General features: G+C 43.9%; 1 protein-coding gene across 8 annotated transcripts in view; it reads left to right on the top strand.

Annotated features, from left to right (window-relative positions):
• Positions 1-19,603, top strand: part of NPAS2 (neuronal PAS domain protein 2) — a 105,882-nt gene that overhangs the window by 58,892 nt on the left and 27,387 nt on the right. For 7 of the 8 annotated variants that reach the window (XR_008575524.1, XR_008575523.1, XM_054813797.1 and 4 more), the window contains 4 exons: positions 1,960-2,051; positions 5,348-5,437; positions 10,731-10,851; positions 11,885-11,998. Coding sequence is in view for 6 of the 8 variants with exons in the window: in XM_054813797.1 (XP_054669772.1) it covers positions 1,960-2,051; positions 5,348-5,437; positions 10,731-10,851; positions 11,885-11,998 (417 nt within the window). In the remaining 2 variants the exon portion in view is untranslated. The remainder of the gene's footprint in view (positions 1-1,959; positions 2,052-5,347; positions 5,438-10,730; positions 10,852-11,884; positions 11,999-19,603) is intronic. The other variant, XM_054813753.1, reaches the window with a different exon arrangement.

A 19,603-nucleotide genomic window follows, 5' to 3' on the forward strand; every position in this document is an offset into this window, starting at 1 on the left:
CATATCTTTTTTTTTTTTAGCTGCCCAAGGCAGAGTAAAGGAGGATGTGAACATGCTCAATTATAAAGCCGAGCAAAGAACAATCACATGACATTTGAATAAGTGTAGACAAGTGTAGCTGATAGCCCAAATAATTTACTCCGAAAGGCCCTTCATTTCTGGAAGAACAGCTAGGTAAAAGAAAGCTAACAGTCACAAATCCTTCCACAGCAATTGGGTCAAACTGCGACTGGTTTTTGTGCACTTGCTAAAAAAAAGCAAATGTTATCTATTTTTAAACTAGATTAGTAGTCACACAATATAATACAAAGCATCAGCTTTTAAAAACGTTTATTATCTTCAGTGTACTTTGGATCTGGTTTATTCAATCATATTTCCCCTTCATTTAGTAGGCTAAACCAAGATTTTAGTTATAACGAAGGAGGAGGTCAATTTTCAGATTTTTTTGCTTCAAAAACAGCCTCCTCCTTTATAATCCAGAGAATCTCTTAAATCTCAAGTAATTCTTCCAACAGTCGCTGTTTTGTGCCTATCAGCTTTCCCAAGCTACGGATCTGCTGAAAGTATCCTATATTCTGAGACTATAATAGAAATATGATTAGGGCTGATCTCTCTTGTTTCCTTAGTCTGGTTTTGAAACCTCCGTGTAAGACCACGGGGGCTGCAGAGAGCCGCCGTGCTATCAGTGACAGCCCCCAGCAGTGCAGAAAGCAAGGCGAACAAGCTGGTAGAAGCAGACGGCTGCAGCTCCACTAATAAAGCCTGAACGGAGGCTTTGATTTCTTTCTGGGTGACAGTATGCGCAGGCACTGGTATAAATTTGCGGTCTTTAATATCATTTAGCCATTTGCATTTCTCCGGCCAGTTTGCCTATGTGCTCCCAATAAGGACCGTTGGGTATTACATGCTCTGGAAGTGTTAATCAATAGGATTAATTAGCAGGCGGTGCAGAAAGGACAAGGCAGGCTGCGCTCAGCAGCCCCTCACTACTAGTGCTGAATGAGGGAGCGCTCTTAGACAGGCGGAGCGAGCAGTGAACAAAACCAGCTCAAATCTCTCTAAATTATAAGATCTGTCCCCCATGACCCTGTATGACTCAGGTAGAGCTAACGTGAGTGGCTGTTTTTCAAAGGAAATAGCTCACCACGGTGCATCCAGCTACCCCTGGTACGACTCCCAGTTTTTGTGCAAAGCCGTGACTTGTTACCCCGGTGCGCCTGCACCCCTCCACGGAAAGCTCTCTGGGAGCAAGCATCCCCAGGCTGCTGCCGGACCAGGACTGGCCAACAGCGGGGCAAAACCTCCCCAGGTGTCTCATGGGCTGACAGCACAGGACAGGATTTGGGATGAGACGCTGGCGCTCTGTTCCCTCTCCTGGGCTGCCCTGTACCGCACAGGAGAGCACGGGGTTAGCAGCAGCAGCAGTGTAAGGCTGCTGCAAACGCTCACTTTCCGCTCATATTTTGGAGAACGGAGCGATAGCTCTGCTGTTTGGGGTCACAGCCCTTTGGGGTTCCTCTGAAGGGGTTTTCTTGATGCCCCCTATTTGGCACAGAAGCTGTAGGCTGAACCCTAGCTCACTCTGGCATCCTAATTTTGAAGCTGGAAAATGTAAATATCAATTTGACACGTGCTAATCCTTGCCTTGATTTTAATTTCATGCAAAGTGGTTTTATCTTTTGATCAATACCTGCGTAAGGCTGATTGAGGCCAATGGCTATGTGAATACAGGCTCCCACTGAAGTCAGTTCAAGCTGAGCCGAGTTAAAAATGAGGAAAACATTTCAGGATCAGGCCCAGTTTAGAGAGTCATTATTGTCTCTGTATGCAAAATCCATGGTTGAAAACTGCAATTTTTGAATATAAATGGGACTTCTGTCTTTTCATAGCAACTCATATATAGGCATGCAAGATACAAGTTTTCTGAATTTAAAAAACCAAAATGTTTTATTTGTCTAGAAGTCTCAGCACAGACGGAGATTTCTGAAATTCAGCAGGACTGGAAGCCTTCATTTCTCAGCAACGAAGAATTCACCCAGCTGATGTTGGAGGTGAACATGCATATATATCCCTTTCCTAATTTTGTCTAGCAGTCGTGGAAATGCCTATGCATCTAGAATAAAATGTCATCTGCGGTTCCAAAAGAGGAGGTTTCAGCTACTGCTGTATTTGACCGTCAAGCGGAGTTGTCACTGGGACAAGGGATTAGAGTCCCCACGTGTTGCTTTTCACTCTCGATGGTGCCGTTGCGCTGTGCTGCCGCAGCCTGCAAAGCTGCGCAGGGACTCCCAAGAAATGCAATCCAGGGGAGAGATTCAAATCACAGGTTACATTTTATTTTTACAAACAGAGGTGAGGAAAAGGGCACGCGGCAGTTTTTCCCCTGTTCTTAGAAGGCGCTATTATTACCTAATATTTATGCAAGACTAGCACCTAAAAAGCAACAGTCGCGTCCCTCTAGTGCTAGGTGCTGTACAAGCAGATAAAACCTGACAGCTTCTCTTGGGTTGATGCAGTTAATACTTCCACTCCAATGATTTTCCAGGCCCTTATCAAACACTTTTTATTCTAACAGGGAGCAGGGTTATTTTGCAATGATAGTTTTTAAATTACTTTTAAATTATACCATAGGTGCTTTTAACACTAGCTGGCATTTGAAGGGAGGTGACTCAATGGCATTTATGTAGGTTCGAGATGAAATGCAAATGAGCTGCTAAAATGTATTTTTCTCTCTCAGTAACAGCTAGAACCTTCTTTAGCAAGGATCTTCTCCCATACAAAACACATGGAGGCTGCCTGGCCCCACGGTGTCCTTTCAGAACAAGCTTCTCCTCCTCCCACAAATGACGTGAATGTGGGGTGTGATCCGGGCTCTGGCTGCGGGCAGGGAGGGGTGCCGGGGGAGCAGCCTGACGCATCGGGGGTGGCACGAAGCCAGGGCACGTTGCTGGTCCCCAGGGGCTGGTGGTGCCTTGGCCATTGCAGTTTGTTGTGATGAGACTCCCGTGGTTCAGTGTGAAGAGTCGCTTTGCTCCCATTGCACCGACAACCCCCGATTCCCATTGGGAACTTAACGTACATAACTCCTTCGGTCTGCACTGAAATATTTCCCTCGGATAGCAATAAATTGGCAGCTGACTTGACTGGCTGGGTCTTTGTTGATTCTACTTGTATGCCACACAATTTTAGATTAAAACAATTGCTTTTAGTTTCCCAGCTTATAAATCACCTTCTTGCTACTGTGATTTTCCATGCCCTTCAAGATAACAGTGGGTATTGGGATGTCCTGTTGAGCCAGCTGTTCATCATTCTCTGCTTTTTTGCCTTTCTACTAATCTTATTTTATTAACATTTGGACAAGACTACTTGAAGTTTTTCTCGTCCTGTTATTAAAAGATGGGAAGGGGTTTTTTTCAAGCACTGATTCAAAAGAATCAGAGCATAATTGACTGCAGTAATACATCAGCTTTCCTGAAAATGGCCTTTTCTTACCCCACTGAAAAGACTGTCATCAAATTACATAGGACTGAGTATTAAGCTCTGTTTGTCCATCTAGGACTGTTGCAGTAGTGAAATCCTTGGAGAGGGATATGCCCTCTTAATGTTGGAAGGACCAGTTGCGAGTAAATAAAAATAGAATTATGTATGCATACACTAAGTTGATTTTACCACAAAATTCTGATGTGAGTCACTTTGTATAATTTGCATTGGATATGAAATAAAGACTTGATTTTAAAAAAACCCAACAACCTTCACCATAGTAACATGCACAATCCAGCTGCCTTGTAAAACCACTGCTCTCTTGTACGGGTTAACAGCTATCATGCTTTTTTAGAAAACAGCTTGAATGTACTACACTAAAGAAAAACATATTCTCTGCACTTAGATTAACAAAATCAAACTAACTATAGCAGCTGGAGGGTTTTCAGAGATGCTAAACACACGCTCTTCTACTGGAGTATAAGTTATTGACCTGCTTTTCAAAGGATTGTAGCACCAGCAGATTCCCATTGACTTAAATAGTTGTGGGTGCTCAGCATTCTCTGGAAAAAGGAACATATGTTTGTGTCTTTATTCAAGGCTTTGTGCTTTCCTTTTTTTCTTTTTTCTTTTTTCTTTTTTTTTTTTTGAAAAACAATTACCATTTTCCAGTGTTCTCAGAATTCTTTCCCTTATTGAAGTCAGCGGGGGGGAAGGATGTGCTGCGGCTCACAGGATCAACTGCTAGTCTGGCTTGGAGGCATGCCTGGGTTTGCAGTAAGGTTTTCTAACACCGTGTCACCGTGATCAGGCCATTTGCAATACACCTGTCTCCTGAGCAGGTATTGTCTCTGGAGCATAGTCGAACTCTGCTCTGATTCAGTCATGCTCGCAGTGCCCGTACTGCTCAAATACTGCAGGCAACACCGACTCCAGATCAGCAGTGAGCGGACAGGAAGGACCCATACCTGCTCAACGTGAAGGCATTGGGAGTTTCACCAGTGGCTCCTCTATTACAACTGGGAAGTTTGATGTAGTCTCTGAGCACCTGCTCTTGACTCTTAATTTTTTGGAGGGGTTCTGCTCAGAGTAGGTTGCTTTAGATCTGGAAATCTACCTCTATTTAACTTTGAAAAACATTTAGCTCAAAACTTTGCAGCTGAGACTAAAGAAGAAAGTAATTTGGAAGGTGAGATTGCTCCTGTGCAGAGGATGGGGATAAGGCTGACATTCCCCTCCAGTCCCAGGAGTGAAGGGGCTTACCGCCAGGTGGGACCGAAGTGAGGAAGAAACTCTGCAGAAGGGTGAATTTCTCTTGGAATGAGTAATCTAATACCATGACCTTTAAAATAAATCACTCAATTAAAACTCAGGCTAAGGATTATTTGATCATTTGCATTGCTTTTACTTACATGAAAGCCCAGTAATACACAACGTTACATTAATACAAACTGAGATTTATGGGGTTTGCAGAGAAGTACCATTTTGAGATAGGACAGCATCCTTTCATCGTCCTTTGATATTTACACAGAGCTCAAATGTTCATTTTAATAACTTCCAAGGGATCCAGTCTTAGTCATTTTGCATTATTAAAATGTGTGATTAATTTAAAAACTGAGACATGAAATGTTCCTGTGAGCCCTTTGTTGCTTCAATAGTAGGTTTTACTAGACTACAAAGAGTGTTGTAAAAGTTAAATCAGACTGTAAAATCAGAGAATTACTGTTCTGCAACTTGAGATAACGTTCCTACAACTCGATAACAATATGGTGCTGAAGTCAAACTGTTTTGATCAACATGCGATGAGACGCCCTGTTTACACCCCTCGTTCCTATTAAAGCACTCTCTGCTTGTCTGTTTTCCTTAGGCATTAGATGGCTTCATTATAGCAGTAACCACAGGTGGAAGCATCATCTACGTGTCCGACAGCATCACACCTCTTCTAGGGCATTTACCGGTGAGTAATTCTGGCATTGGCTTCTCTGCTACAAGTCGTAGGATTGGGCCCTGCAGTTTTAGAAACAGACGTAAAAGGGTGGTGGGTGGGTGGTGTTTTCCTGAAAATGCAGTGAGGGGTTTTGTCCCTGCATTATGCTGGCCGCTGCTGTTTATCAGCTCTGCTCTCTCTCCATCTGATTCATACCCTTCGGGTTTTTGTTGCTATGAGGCACTTCGGCTTGAATGGCAAAAGCTCTGCGGGAATACTCTGACCAGGGGAGGGACAGGGTGACCCATCTGATCTTTTCCATCTCTGATTTCTAAGCTAGCAGAGAATAGCACCAGTGCCACCGGCAGCCTGGCAAGGAGCTTGTTATTCTGCTCCCAGGGAGGTAAAGGACAAAACCCCCATTGAATTCAGAGGAGTGGGAGTTAGCTGGAGGCTGCTGCCAAACTGCCCCCACAGCTCAGCTGTGGTTTCCCAAGGGGAGAGCACCCTGCTCCCGGGAGGTGCTGGTGGAGCCGATGCTCGGTGCTCCGGTCCGGCACGTTGGGCTTGTTTGATCTGCGGGCTGCTGGGTCTTGCTGTGGGAGTCACTCCTGCGGGCACGGGCTTGGGCTGGAGGAGCAGGGGAGAGGGACTGCTCCGAACCCTGCTCCCGTTGCTAAGGCTGCTCTAGGAGAAATAGCACAATAATTAAGGATTAATCCTCATGCTCATTTTTTAGTAGCTTGGTCTCAAATAAATACATGCCCAGGAGAAAAATATAGCTGCCAAATCGTTATTGTACCACCTCCCTACCCATGTTCTTAGGAAAATTACAATTCTTTTTCTCTCGTTTTACTTTTTCACCAAATACGTGTTGTGTTTTCCACCCAGACAAATGTATTTCACACACACTACCTTGCTGTAATATGAACAAAAATTATTTTCTTCTGAGACGAAAGGAACTTGATGAAAGGCGGCAGCTCCTGGTAAATGCAAGAATATTGCTATGCAACAACAGATTAAATTGCATCTATCTATTTCAGTTTTCTTTAATCCTCAACAGTTGAGAAAACCAATAGTTGACTATTTTCTGACATTTGCCTTCACTTCAAAGGCAGAGAAAGCCCTGTCCTGCATGCAGGCTGTTGGGTCTTCATACGCTTACTGATTTCCATGGAATTGCTTTGTCTTTCATGGTTTGGGGGTTTTATTGCTATGCCTTCCAAATACTGATTCTTAATGGAGATGGCAGATCTGCTGCGGGAAAGTAGCGTTCTTCAGGAAGGCACATTTCAGACCCTGTCCCTAAATCCTTATGCCCTGGCTGAACATGGATGGGTTCGGGTTCATAATTCCTGAGTTGGGCCATCAGAGACTAAATTGGTTTTCTCTCCCAAATTCATGCCTCGTGTGATAATCTTTGCCCAAAACAAAGACAAGGATGACCATTATTTTTCATTTGCCCAGAAGCAGCACATAGCAACCCAAGCCAGGGACCAACCTGCCAGGGCTGGAGGTGGAGCAGGAGTTCCCACAGACCTTCTCGGAGCTGATAATGGTTAGCAACTGCCCCACCAGCCCACCCGTGCGGGGTGACTGGCTGTATCCCAGAGATGGCAACTGAGCAAGCGATAAAGGCTTCGGCCTGCCTGAGGTCTGCAAATCGCTACGGCCATGGGCAGGGGCCTGGCTGAGTGTGCAGTTAGGTGCACACCAGGAATTTTAGTCCCACGCTGGCCTTTCCGTATGTCTTTTTAAGTTTTAAAACTGATCAGAGTGCTATCTGGAAAAATCTATGTGGCTTATTTTGTTTACCTCCAGGATCTATTTGTAAGCTAAATTCAGTCACTGTTTGAGGGACAAAATACCAATTCTTTCTCCTCTGTGGCTGCAGGGGTAAAAAATACTCTGCAAATCTTCTGCTTTGAGCACTGAAAGGGAAGCAAAACTGGGCAGAACGTGGAGCAGGGCTCTCTGAGGGCCCCTATCAAGAAATCTGATGTATTTTCTTTCATTAAAATCCCTGGTGCTGTGAGAAAATATATCCAATTCTCTTTAATACAGCTTCCCTAAGTTCCACGGAGCATCTTCAAACACAAACTTCCTCTGTTGTAATTCTAAATAGTCTGTTATGACAAGATCTGGAGGCTACTCCTAGGGTCGGTTGATATAAAGAGAGGTTCAGCTCGCATGATAAGATTGACTATAGTTGAAGTGAAGTGAACTCCTGGAAACCTGGTCACAACTCATAGCATTTGCCGGTCAGATGGTACGCTATGACCCCAAGACTACACAGGTCTCTGGAGGAGGGTCCTCCCTGTCCCTTCTTGCCTGCTTTGCTTGGTGAAGCAGTTAAAGCAGCAGAGTTCCAACGTCCGGGAGGAGATGCAGCTTTCTCATGGACATTGCCTGTCCATGGACACAGGCAGAAGGTGCTGCACCTGCTCATGGACTGGCAGAGTGGTGACCATCTCACCCAGCTTTAGTCCCGTAGCCAAGGGGTCCATGCTGGGCGTCTGCCCACATGGTGGTCCACGAGGGTTGGTGCAGAGGTGGTTGTGCAAAGGCAGGAGGTCCCTGGCAGGGCTGAGCTTCTCCTGGTGGGGGGGGCTCTTTCTCCCCAGAGGCTCCCTGGAGAAGCTCAGGCAGCTGCTTTGCTGTGTTGAGCCTTTAACTTAAACATCAGGGTGGAAAAATCCAGGACACACAGGGTCACACTGGGCACCAGTGCAGGATCTACAGACTGATACAGGGGCCAAATCCCAGCACACAAGTGCAGAGCTGTCTTGATTTTTCTGGGTGATGGGAAAGAAGCCTATCTCATTTGCAGCCCTCCACCTTCCCACTCCTGTAGTGACCGTGGTGCTCAGTTCCCCTGCTTTATTTCTCTGCAGCAGGAATAACTCATCGTATTTCCTCCTCACCCTCCCAGAAAGCAATGAAGAGGTGAGGAAGGAGCTCAATTTTGGAGTATAGCTGTTTTGTTGAAACTGCACAGATATTTAAGCTATACATCAAATGACTGCAGAACTTGGGGCGAGTTTACTCTGTGTTTTTTTTAGAACAGACCAGCATCCACGTATGCAAAGCTGTTGTTTCTTTGCCTGCTGTAGCTATCGGGGTAAATACTCAGAAGTTTCTGTTAGCGGGATCCACAGATTCCAAGGCGCAGAGTAGCTTCCAAGCTTAGCAGCATAAATATGCATTAACGTAGTTCATCTAACCACTCTACCCACAGTCACTGTAATTTATCTTTTATCCGCTTTGCCTGCCTCATTCAGCAATGCTTTGTGGCTGTGTCTGCCAGCAGGGCAGAACTGCCCACTGCAGAATAATTAGAATAATTAGACAAAGCTGCAAACTGTTTCCCTCCAACTGATGCATTTTTCTCTGTGACGATCAAATTTTGTCCATCCCTCTGGTCACCTTTTTGCCATGGCACCAGATGTCTGCTCTTTGGGTCTGGTGCAGAATTAGCTCTGAATAGCTTGCCTGGCATTTTCTACAGCTCCAGTGAGACTGTGGAATATTTGCTTCCTTCTCTCTATTTGACCTGTCGATATATTCTTGATTGACATATTGATTCATGAACATTGCTGGAATCTTGATGCATACGAGATCCAGAAATTCTATTCCATGCCTGCTTTACAGGTGTGCCTAGCTTCTGCAGGAGGCAAGAGCTGTGAAACACAGTAAGAAGGAGATATCATTTTTTTCATAGCAATTAAAAAAAAAAAAAAAGTCATTCCCTAACAGAAAAGATGAAAACCAAACATTAAATTTGGGATATGGTACATGATGGTGGCAAGAACTATAAATGCCAGGACTTGCAAATCACTGAATAGCTGGTGCTCATGGCAGGAGGTTGCTCTGAGGGGTGTGTGGAACAAAAGTCTCCCACCACAGACGTAGTCACAGGCCTCTGCAGCTGTCACCTTAAACGGAAATGACACTGCAGAACCGATAATAGGTTTTGAATCAGAGCTTGGTCACAATATGGAGACAAAAGGTGGTACATCCTCAGGTCACTGAAGAAGCAATAGTGTTTGAGGAGCGGTGACAGCTCACATCTAGTCCTCCTGCAGCTACTACTGAGTGGCTGGGAGATTAATTAACCCCCATGAGACTTATGTGAAACTGGCGGATAAGTATCATTATCTACCATTTACAGGTAGAAAAGGAACGAGAAAGAAAAATTACTTTTCTGAGATTGTACCATAAGCCTTGAACAGGACTCACCACTGCTGTTTCCATCAGGTGTTCTTTCTTCATATGCCCCAAATTACATGAAGAATGTAATGCATTTTGTGTAAATATAAATATAATGTGTGTGTATATAGATACGTGTGTCTGTATAAAATAAATATATAGATACATGATATAAACGTAATGTATGTATAAATACATATCTATAAAAACTTAATCACATACTGTATCAGTAGGATGCATATTAATAAGGTATACTCTAAAGTCACAAAAATAATTTTCAAGTATTGATCACGAAAGGAATATTCAAGTAATGAGCACATGTAATAAAAACTTATAACTGAATAAAGTAATATATTATTGCATCAAGATAGGCGTATAAAGCGTAGCACTCTGATTTTCAAAGTATACTCAATGCATCACCACTCTAAACACGAAGTCCGTACAGAACAGCAGGCTTGGGTGGAAAGCAAAGGGAAACCAAAGCACAATCTTAAGTAAATACATAAATAAATGATGATGATTAATAACTCGCCAGTCTCATACAGGGCTAACACATTTTCAACAGTCAGATAGCAGCTGCTCTGACGACGCACGAAGCTGTGTCAGTGTGCCAGCTCAGCCCGGGGTAGTCTCCAGGGGGATGGATGTCAGTCAATGCCATTAGAGGGTCACTTTATCTCAGGACTTCCTTTCGGGTACGCTCTTCTAGCGCTAGGTTAGTCACCTTGCTGAACACAGTGAGACTTTCCTCTTGGCAACCCTGTGACAGACTCTTCATCTTCTCCACCCTGGGCCGGTCATGGCCTTTTGCACAAATCCATCTCCTCTTCCCGCTCCCAAATGTCAGTACCTCGACTTCAGGTTCGTGCCAGCTGACCATGGGGCTGGAGACACCCGGGGGCTGGAGCGTGGAGAATTAAGCAGAGAACCAGCCCATGGAGAAGCACCCACTCGGTTTGCCCAGCAGTCCCCCCCTGGTTTTGGCTTTGTCAGGAATCCCAGGAAATCAACGGGAAAACTCCTGTCAGCTGCCACAGGCTTCGTAGCCACGTGGCTGCGCATCTCTGCTCGTTCTGCTGTTTCTGTTTTTCTCAAAGGTTCTTTTTCTTTGCAGTGTGATGTCTTGGATCAGAATTTATTAAATTTCCTCCCAGAACAGGAACATTCAGAAATTTATAAGATGTTATCTTCTTGTATGCTTATGACGGATTCTGCCTCATCGGATTACCTAAAAAGTAAGTTTTATTTTATCTTCCCCAGTAAATGAAAAAGCACAGGCAGGATAAAAGTTTTCTCACAGAAAGAGTTTTTTATGTGATGTACAATATAAAACTTAGGTTCATCGCCTTTTAAAAAGATCTCGCCACCTGGAATGACCCTTTGGTCCTATTTTTAAATGAAACGCTTTGCCTTTGTTTTACTAGGCTGAGACTACTTGCAGTTATGTTAATTATTAAATATCGTATCTTTTGAGACAGCTAAGGAAAATAGGTTAGCCGATGGAAACTGAGAGTTCACCTGAGACAAATCACATCTTAATTGATATTTCAGCCTGCTCAAGTGAGATGCTGTTCAGAGATATGCAAATGTCACATACCTTTGGTTTGCATATAGTTGAAAAGTATCTGTAAAATCATTGTAATTCTTTTTCAAATTGAATTTTGTTTTTCTTAAAAACGCTTTTACTTGCCTCGTCCTTATTCACTCTAGGAGGTAAGACGTAGGAAACCAGAAAACACACGATAATGTAAGACTTACAGCTGCTTAATTTACTGTATATACAAAACCTGCAGCTGATAGCTAATATGCCAAAGTTAATTTAATAGATATTTTGAGGTAATTAGGCATAGTTTTCCAACACAAGATGTAGAACAGCTGTGAGTCATGAAAAGCCTAAATAGAAAAAAAAAAAAAAAGCTATAAATGAAGGATCTGCTTCTCTCGTTCGCTACACCGATGCTATGGCAGCGTAACTCCTGCGATGAAGGTGGTGTAAGGGAAGGCCCTGTGAGTCCCGACGGCTGTCGCTGAGCCACGGGCAGACCTCTGCCTCTGCACAGCACTGAGCAACCCGCATCCCTGCAGGGCGATGCCTTGCAGAGGCTCTCATCCTGCAATGTGTAGCACAGAGGTGTATGTATAGGACTCTGAGTGGTAACAAGCTGCTCTAGTGCTGCCAGTTGCAAGATTGGGGTTGGAAGACACCGTTGGTTGTGTTTAGCTTAAATAGTATATTTATTTCTTCTTCTTCTTCTTTTAACAATCCAGCTGACAATGAACTAGAGTTTTATTGTCATCTTCTGAGAGGAAGTTTGAACCCAAAGGAATTTCCAACATATGAATACATAAAATTTGTAGGAAATTTTCGGTCTTACAGCAATGGTAAGCTTTAATTGTTGTATAAATGTTACTTTAGCTGTGTAAAATAAAATATAAGTATTGCTCCATTGAACAAGACAGGCTTTTAACTGAAAGGACTATTTTTAACATTACGGGGTAAATTTTGCTTCGCACGGATCTCGCAGCTGATTTGCAATAGCTGGACACATACCTATGAAGAGTGAAACTATGTTAGTTGCTTTTGTTACTGCCCTTCACTTGTTAGCGGTGATCCTGGACTCTGGGTAAGTTTGCAGATAATGACCGGTTCTGAGGAGAGTTTGTTTGTGCTCACTAATACTGTGTGCTAAGACTGCACCTATTAGCTAAATAATAAGCTTGCTACCTTACTGCTGGCTTACCTTAAACATGAATTCTCTGCCAAAACTAACAACCTGCCAAATCTGCTCTCTCACCCTTCTCCGCAAAATTTTGGGGAAGGGCGGCAGCACCACGTACTTGAGCGCCGGCACCCACGGCCCCACGCTGCCGCTGGCATAGGAGTGGCCGAGGACACTTCCACCCGCCTCCCTCTCCAGCTGCCATGTCACGTTCCTCTCCAGCACTGCAGAACCCAATACTCTCCGAAAACAAAACAAAACAAACAAAAAAAGACCCAAAAGGAAAGAAATACAGCCAGCAGAGTCACTAATGCACCACAGTCAGTCTAGGGAAACCATCTTTTAGGGGATGAAGAGCAGATTTCCACATTGCCCCTTCCCTAACAAACAGATTGCTGCACGGCCATTAGTGTCAGAAATGAAATACTCTTTTATTACTTTCCCTTCTCCTGCCTGCCCAAGTTTGCTTTAGTTACTTGCCTGATTGAACTCCAGAGTGGCATTTCCAAAGTTGCTGGTATTGTTCCAAATAGGTCACCCTCAGCAAAAAAATTCCCCACCGTGCTTTCCAAAAACCGCACGCCACACTGCGAAAAAAAATGTCCCTGTCCCCGTTTAACTTTCTGCTCTTGCTCCACATGACTAGAATAGAAACCGATGTGCAGGATGGAGATATGTATTTCTTGTTTGGTGCCATCTGATTTGAGGCTTTATTTGTATAAAAAAATGTAACTGCCTGTGTGCTTTCTAGTTTGAATGAAGCGAAATGCGGCTGCCTGACAGACGCGCACACCAAGCTGTTCTGTTTTTTAGAGCAGAAACCGGATTTCAGGTGCTGACTCATAAGGATACATTTCTACCAGGGGAATTTCTGATCCATTTTCTTCAAGGATTTTCAGCCTTTTATTTTGGCGTGACCTTAATATTGCCCTCTTACCCGTTAGAATTTCATACTGCAGCATTTGTATCACTGGCTATTTCTCAGGAGAAAGATAAAACTTGCATTACAGATATCTTCCCTAGGCTAATGCATATAAACTAAATGGGAACATATTGATTTCAGAAGACACCAAATCGTTTTCCAAAGACCCTAGCTTATAGCTTTCTAATAGGACATGTGCTTTCTGCTTCATTTTTTTTTTTTTCCTTTGTGCCACCTTTCTCGAAATCTTCCACTTTATTTTGTCTCTTCCAATTTCTTCCCATCTCTGCTGCAGTCTGACCCATCGGTCAGTAGGGAGGGGACGGCCCTTGCTCCCGCTCTGTGAGATGGTGCCTCCTGGCCCCCTTCCCCTCTCCCCATCGCAGGACAGCAGCTTGCCCATCCTGACTAGTTTCCCCAGTTCAGTGCAGAGCCTGGTGGAAATACTTCCTTCACCAGTGCAAGACACAAGTGTCGCCAGCGGTGCTCCCCCTTGGCCAGAGGTCACCCCCATGGCCCCTTCTGCCCCCCCATCAGCCTGACTCCTAATTCAGCTGCAAAGGTGGAAGCAAGTGCACCTGACTCGTGATGTAGCAGCAGCAAACTCTGCTTGGGAGCTGGTAACCTTGGGCCAAGGACAGAGCGAGCAGCCGGAGGAGGGTGCAAACCTCCAAAGCAGCTGTTGTTAGCCCCACCGGCTTCTTGTGTCAGCCCGCCGCACCCTGAGCAAGGCATGGGGGACATCAGCTCAAGTGAGCACTGTAGGAATGCAGCCACCCTTGGGGCAGCTTTCCAGCCCCGGGGCTGGGGGCAAGCAGCTGTGCTTTGGCGCAGGGACTTGCCGTACAGACACCTTCAAGCATCTGATGGGTGCGGTGGTGTGCTGGGTTCCTGCATCTGCTCAGCCCCCCACGCCCCGGGGTGCCCCGTTGTCGGGTACCGTCCCCCCCAGCCCACACACCCCAGGTCTATCACCTGCCAGACCTGCCAGTAATTGCTCTCTTTTTCTTCCCATTAAATAAATACCTGTTCTCCAGCCAACTCTGGGTGTGAGGCCAAGCGGGGGAGAAAGACAGTGGTGGGAAGGGTGGCAGAGGAGAGACCTGTCACTCACAGGGCAGCACTCGTCCTACCTGCGTAGGATCAACTGGCCCCAAATCCTGCTTTTCGGAGGTGTTTGTGGAGGAAGGAGGCTAAGCTAAAGATAAGAAAAGAGTTAGCCAAGCATACTGTGGGGGGAAAAAGACAGAAATTGCAAATTAAGCTTAATTAGCAGGAGACTTTCCGTATGAATGTATTCAAGAATGCTTTTCCCTGTAGCTTTTCACAGCAGTGGAAGTGCGAGCATGTTTTTACACATGGGAGACTGATACAGGATGTTCTTCTCTAAATACAAATCTCTCTGCCGTTCCTTTTTAGCTGCCCGACGCCAAATCCTACCTTTGTTTCCATCAGTTTGCTGAACGTACTCTGAGTCCACCCTGCCTGCGCCTTCCTGCCGCAGGGATGCCAGAGCCCCCGTGGCTGGGGAGGCTCTTTTGTCCCTGGGCGGGCTGTATCCCATCAGGGTCCCATCAGGATACTTAACTATTCCATTCTCATTAATGCAGGGTCAGGGCAGCCACAGTCCTAACGAATCTCTCACCTTTCCTTCTCACTTAACCTTGCTCATTGCTCATGTAATGGCGGTGCTTGGGGGAAGGGGGTGATGCATGCTGGGGTCCCAGCGACTTTACCCCCCTTCCCTCCTCCCTTGTACCTTCTCCGTTAATCGCATTGTGACTTATGGCTGAGAACATCATATAGGGATGGGTTTGAATGGATTAATTTGAAGGAATAAGGCTTAGAAAGCCAGTTAGGGGCTTAGCTGCTCTCCCTAACTTTAGTGGGAGCTCTGGGGCTTTAAAGGCCATCGTACTGAGATGCCAAAGAGAATTTTTTTTCTGCTAAAAGTAGAACAAATACCTGATATCTCCCAAGGTGACTTGTCACCAAGATTGCCATCAGGGAGCCAGATCATGCACAACCTACATTGAACCCATGCTACTCCCTCAGAGGAGCAGTCACTGGCACCTTTCCCCCACCCAAGAAGGGGCAGAGACATGCATGTGCAAGCCCCAGATATTGCTCAGGAAAGTTCACATAGCTCACGGCGTGTGTTCAGTCTTTCAGAAGATCACGGTCCCTAGAGCTCCTGGGCTTAGCTATAGCTGGAGGCTAGAGGAGCTGCACAGCCCAGTGCCAGCGTTAGCAGCTTGGGCTGGTCCCAGGAATGATGTGCAGGAGGCCACACTCTGTAACCCCTGCTGCAAGGACAATTCTGCAGCTGTATCTACACCGGGGATGTGACACGAGTCGCCTGCACATGAGCGAACCGCCCTCGCATTAGCTGTGCCCAAGCGAGAGCCGCCGACCAGCGAAACAGCAACGCAAGCTGTGCAGAGTGACTGCATGAGTCACTGGCTGTGCTAAATCAAATACAAGAGATTTGATTTGCCATTTGGGAGGATTATATAATCATCATTAATTAAGCTTCAATGAGAAAAGCAGGACTGTAACCTGACATGAAGACTCAGTAGTCCCTTGAGAGGAGGGGAGGTGGCGCAGGGGCCACTCAGAAGAGGAAGGTGGAGTTCCCTCTTTGCTTCTATGAGAAATGCCAACTTGCAAAAGGGTTCTTTTTAATTTGCAAATAGGAACTCTTTCCAATATTTTATATATTTCAGGTTCTGGCCCTATAGTCCAGATTTTAACAAGAGAGATGAATATATGCAAACATCTGAGGGAGCCGAGTACCACCGCTGTACCTGTTGGCCAGTAGTACCTGATAAGGGGCAGAGTCATGTCAGCATCACCAATGAATAACGCAGTCACTCCCATCCAGTTTGGCCTGAGGGCTGAGGGGGGAGGCAAGTATTAAAGATAACCCTCCAAAAAAAATGCAAGGAAATGCTTAGCTCCTGGTATAAAATGTCAAATTGAGAATAAATTATTTTACAAAGCTGCTTAATAGCTCACTCTGATAAGAAAAGATAAGGCTGGATTTATCCCTCCTGTGAAAATTGTTTGTACGTTTGTAAACAGAGAAAGAACTCTCATAATTATATAACCAAATATTGGCTGTGGTATCCTCTTTCTGAGGTGACATACTTGCTTAAAAATTCCTGAAAGGGACATAGCCAGAGTCCTGCCTTTCAAAATATAAAAAAGGACCACCAGCATCTTTAAAGCAGCAGATCCGTCCTTTCATCCAAAATGCCTGAAGTTTTTCTCTTAAAGGAGGAGATAACTGTTATGTCAAAAGAGTTCCTGATCAAGTAATATAATTAAATATTATAGTGGAATTCAAAATTGTGCATTTTTGTTCCCAATTACATGGAAACTCAGGAAGTATCTGGTTACTGGATGATAATAATAGCAGATACTCTACTGTTAGCTGATACATCTCTTAGAGATAAGAATAACCTTCAAGAAAATTATTATGCTGGGGAGGAAAAAGAATCTTTTCACTCCCAGAACAATTAATTCAATCTGAATTCCTTTTTAAAAGAAATAAACAGATTTATATAGAAGATACATTGATCTTGAGCCTCCATAAGCATATGCAGAAACATCTGATAACAAGAATAACTCAAACTGAAATGAATGTTTTGATCAGAACCGACAGCCACATATTATTATTTACTATTAACAATATTGTAGAAGCTGCAGCTAGCAATCTGCAGCACTTATGCCGGGCTCTCTATGGGCACTTAAGAAAAAAGGCACCATTCCTGTCCTAAAGAATTTACTTGGGATTCGTATCAACAGAGGATGGCGAGGGGAGAAACAGGAGAGGGAGAGAGGAGGTCAAAGTACACAAGTGATGTGTGGACACCATCACTGTCACTCGTCCGAAGCTACTGAGTGCAGTCCGGCTTGCCACTACCACAGTAGATTTCTTCATTATATATCTACTAATTGCTGAATATCCTGTTTATCTGTGGTCTGAATTTATTTATATGAAACAATCTCTTGATTTTATTCTGGTCTGTTTGGCTTGTATTTTTTGAAATCAGTGTTCAGTTTGACAGTCACTAAGACTGGTTCCTTAAACATTAACATCTACTGACAAAATAGGAAGGATTTCTTCTTTCAAATGGTATAAATGAGAGGTTTGCTGCTGTAGGAAGACTATGTTTTAAAGATCCTAAGTTAAAATAAGATGACCGAGCAACTGAGTGCTGTACTATTATTAACCGAATAATGTGGCATCTGGGGGGTTTTAAACATGTTTTCATTCATTTCATGTGGCATGACTTGTATCCCTAAGGATAAAAATCTTTTTGTCTATGGTAGTTAAAGGCTTGGTTCCTTATATATATTACTTATTTTTAACATCTTGTCCTTAGTGTCCTGGTCTTTTTTTTAAAAAAAAACCCAAATAACAACAACAACCACACACACACACACACACACACACACACCCCCTTGCCGTGTGTAGGCAAATCAGTTTCTTTCTATCTTCTTATATAATATTTGCAGGTAATTTAATACTTCTTCTGCAAAAGAATTTTGTGGTAGCTCTAGGAGCTATTAAACTATTAAAATTCATGCTAAGGAGCATCAGCTAACATATATATGAGACCACTGTTTCACCTTTCTGATTATGTATCTAGCTTTGTCACATGAGCTTCTAATTTCATACTCCAGATATTTTGTCTAGATCATTTAATTGTGAAACACGCACGCCCTCACTTACCTGAGCCCACCTGTTTATAGCCAGCTTAACATTTTCATCAGGCGCCTTCTGACAAAAGCACTCCAAGACCTGTATTTGACTTACAAATGTTAATATCATCATAGCCTCAGACTTCATCCTGTATTTTCCACTCCACTATTTTTCCGTGGTGCTCTCAGAAAGTTCATTACTGAACTTCGCTACTTCAAGATGTTGTGTGTTTCTTTTAAACAGACTTGAAGAATTATAAAGTATGATTTTTCAGAAGGCATGCTTAAAAGATTATACCAGGATTTATTTTTTTTTAAATTCATGAAATGATCTCTTTTTTTAACTACACTTTAAAATTTATCAACAAAAAAAGTTGAAATTTGCTGACCAGGTGCAAGAGCAGAGTAAAACAGGCCATGCTGGTAGAGCTGTGGAAAGAACAAACACCAACAAAATAAGTCAGGCAACAAAGTAATTCAGAAACAAATGTGGGATTTTTTTTTTCTTTTAGTTACTGTAGTTGTCATTTTCAGATCAAGACGTACATTTCAAGGTGGTGGCTACCTGCCTGCATCATCGAGGCTTTAAGTGTTTTGAACTTTGTCAGGGGCAGCTGAGTATGGAGATGGCACTGTAGCTGTTTGAAGACAGGATGAGTTTCAGCCAGGCCAGCTCTGTCTCATCTCCTTGGACTTGTTCATTCACTGCCACGAAATTCAACCTTCCCAAATGTTGTGATGAAATCCCAAATTTACTACATAGCTGTCCTATACAATAATTATTGCCCTTTTAGTATTGCATTTGTCTCTTGGAAATATAATCCGCTATTATGAATGCCGCATTCAGGGATGTATTCTGCTCTCTTCAGGGAATACTCTCAGGCTCCTGGCTGTTTGCATCCAACAGCTGACATGAAAAAGCCATTCGCTGTCTTTGGTGCGACTCAGTCTCCACTGGGCATTTCTTCTGCAGCTGGTGTCATTTGCAAGCCCGTGGGTTCACTAAGTTAACTTATCATACCTGTACTTCGGAGGCCAAATGTGTTTCTTATTTTCATATCTTTGAGCCCAGCCTGCAAACTGAACTTGGCCATTACAGAGAGAAATGGCCCCATTGACTTCAAATGTGACAACATATTACGTAGTAAGCTTGGAAGTAACTTTTTACATTGTCCTTAATGTGGGTTTGTAGCTATCCCATTCATTCTTAAACAGGACCGACTACAGAAATCAAAAGACTTGCACAAAATAATCATATCAGAGAAGAACCAATAACTCTTTAATCAGGCTTCTCCTGTTTCCTGTAGCTCCTAACTCTTTCTTCTTTTTTTTCCACCTCTTGTATTAATAATCCCATAGAAGCCCTCATGTATGCACATAACCCCAGGAGCAGAGCGGGAATACATATTCCTAGGAAGTCCCCAGAGCAAGTGTGCTTTGCTGGTGAAAGGAGGAGAATTTTGCCCATATTTTTTATCTTGATATCCAGCCAGCCATGCCCTCCAGACTCAACTGCAAGAGAGGGCTGTAATCTCTGTGGATGTTCATATCTGTGCTGCCTTCTCAGATGAGGAATCTTTCTTCCCCTTTTTGGCACAATATACATTCTGCATGCAGTGGCCTAAATCAGTTAAT

This window comes from Grus americana, chromosome 1, assembly GCF_028858705.1.
Source record: "Grus americana isolate bGruAme1 chromosome 1, bGruAme1.mat, whole genome shotgun sequence".
Classification (NCBI taxonomy): Eukaryota; Metazoa; Chordata; class Aves; order Gruiformes; family Gruidae; genus Grus; species Grus americana.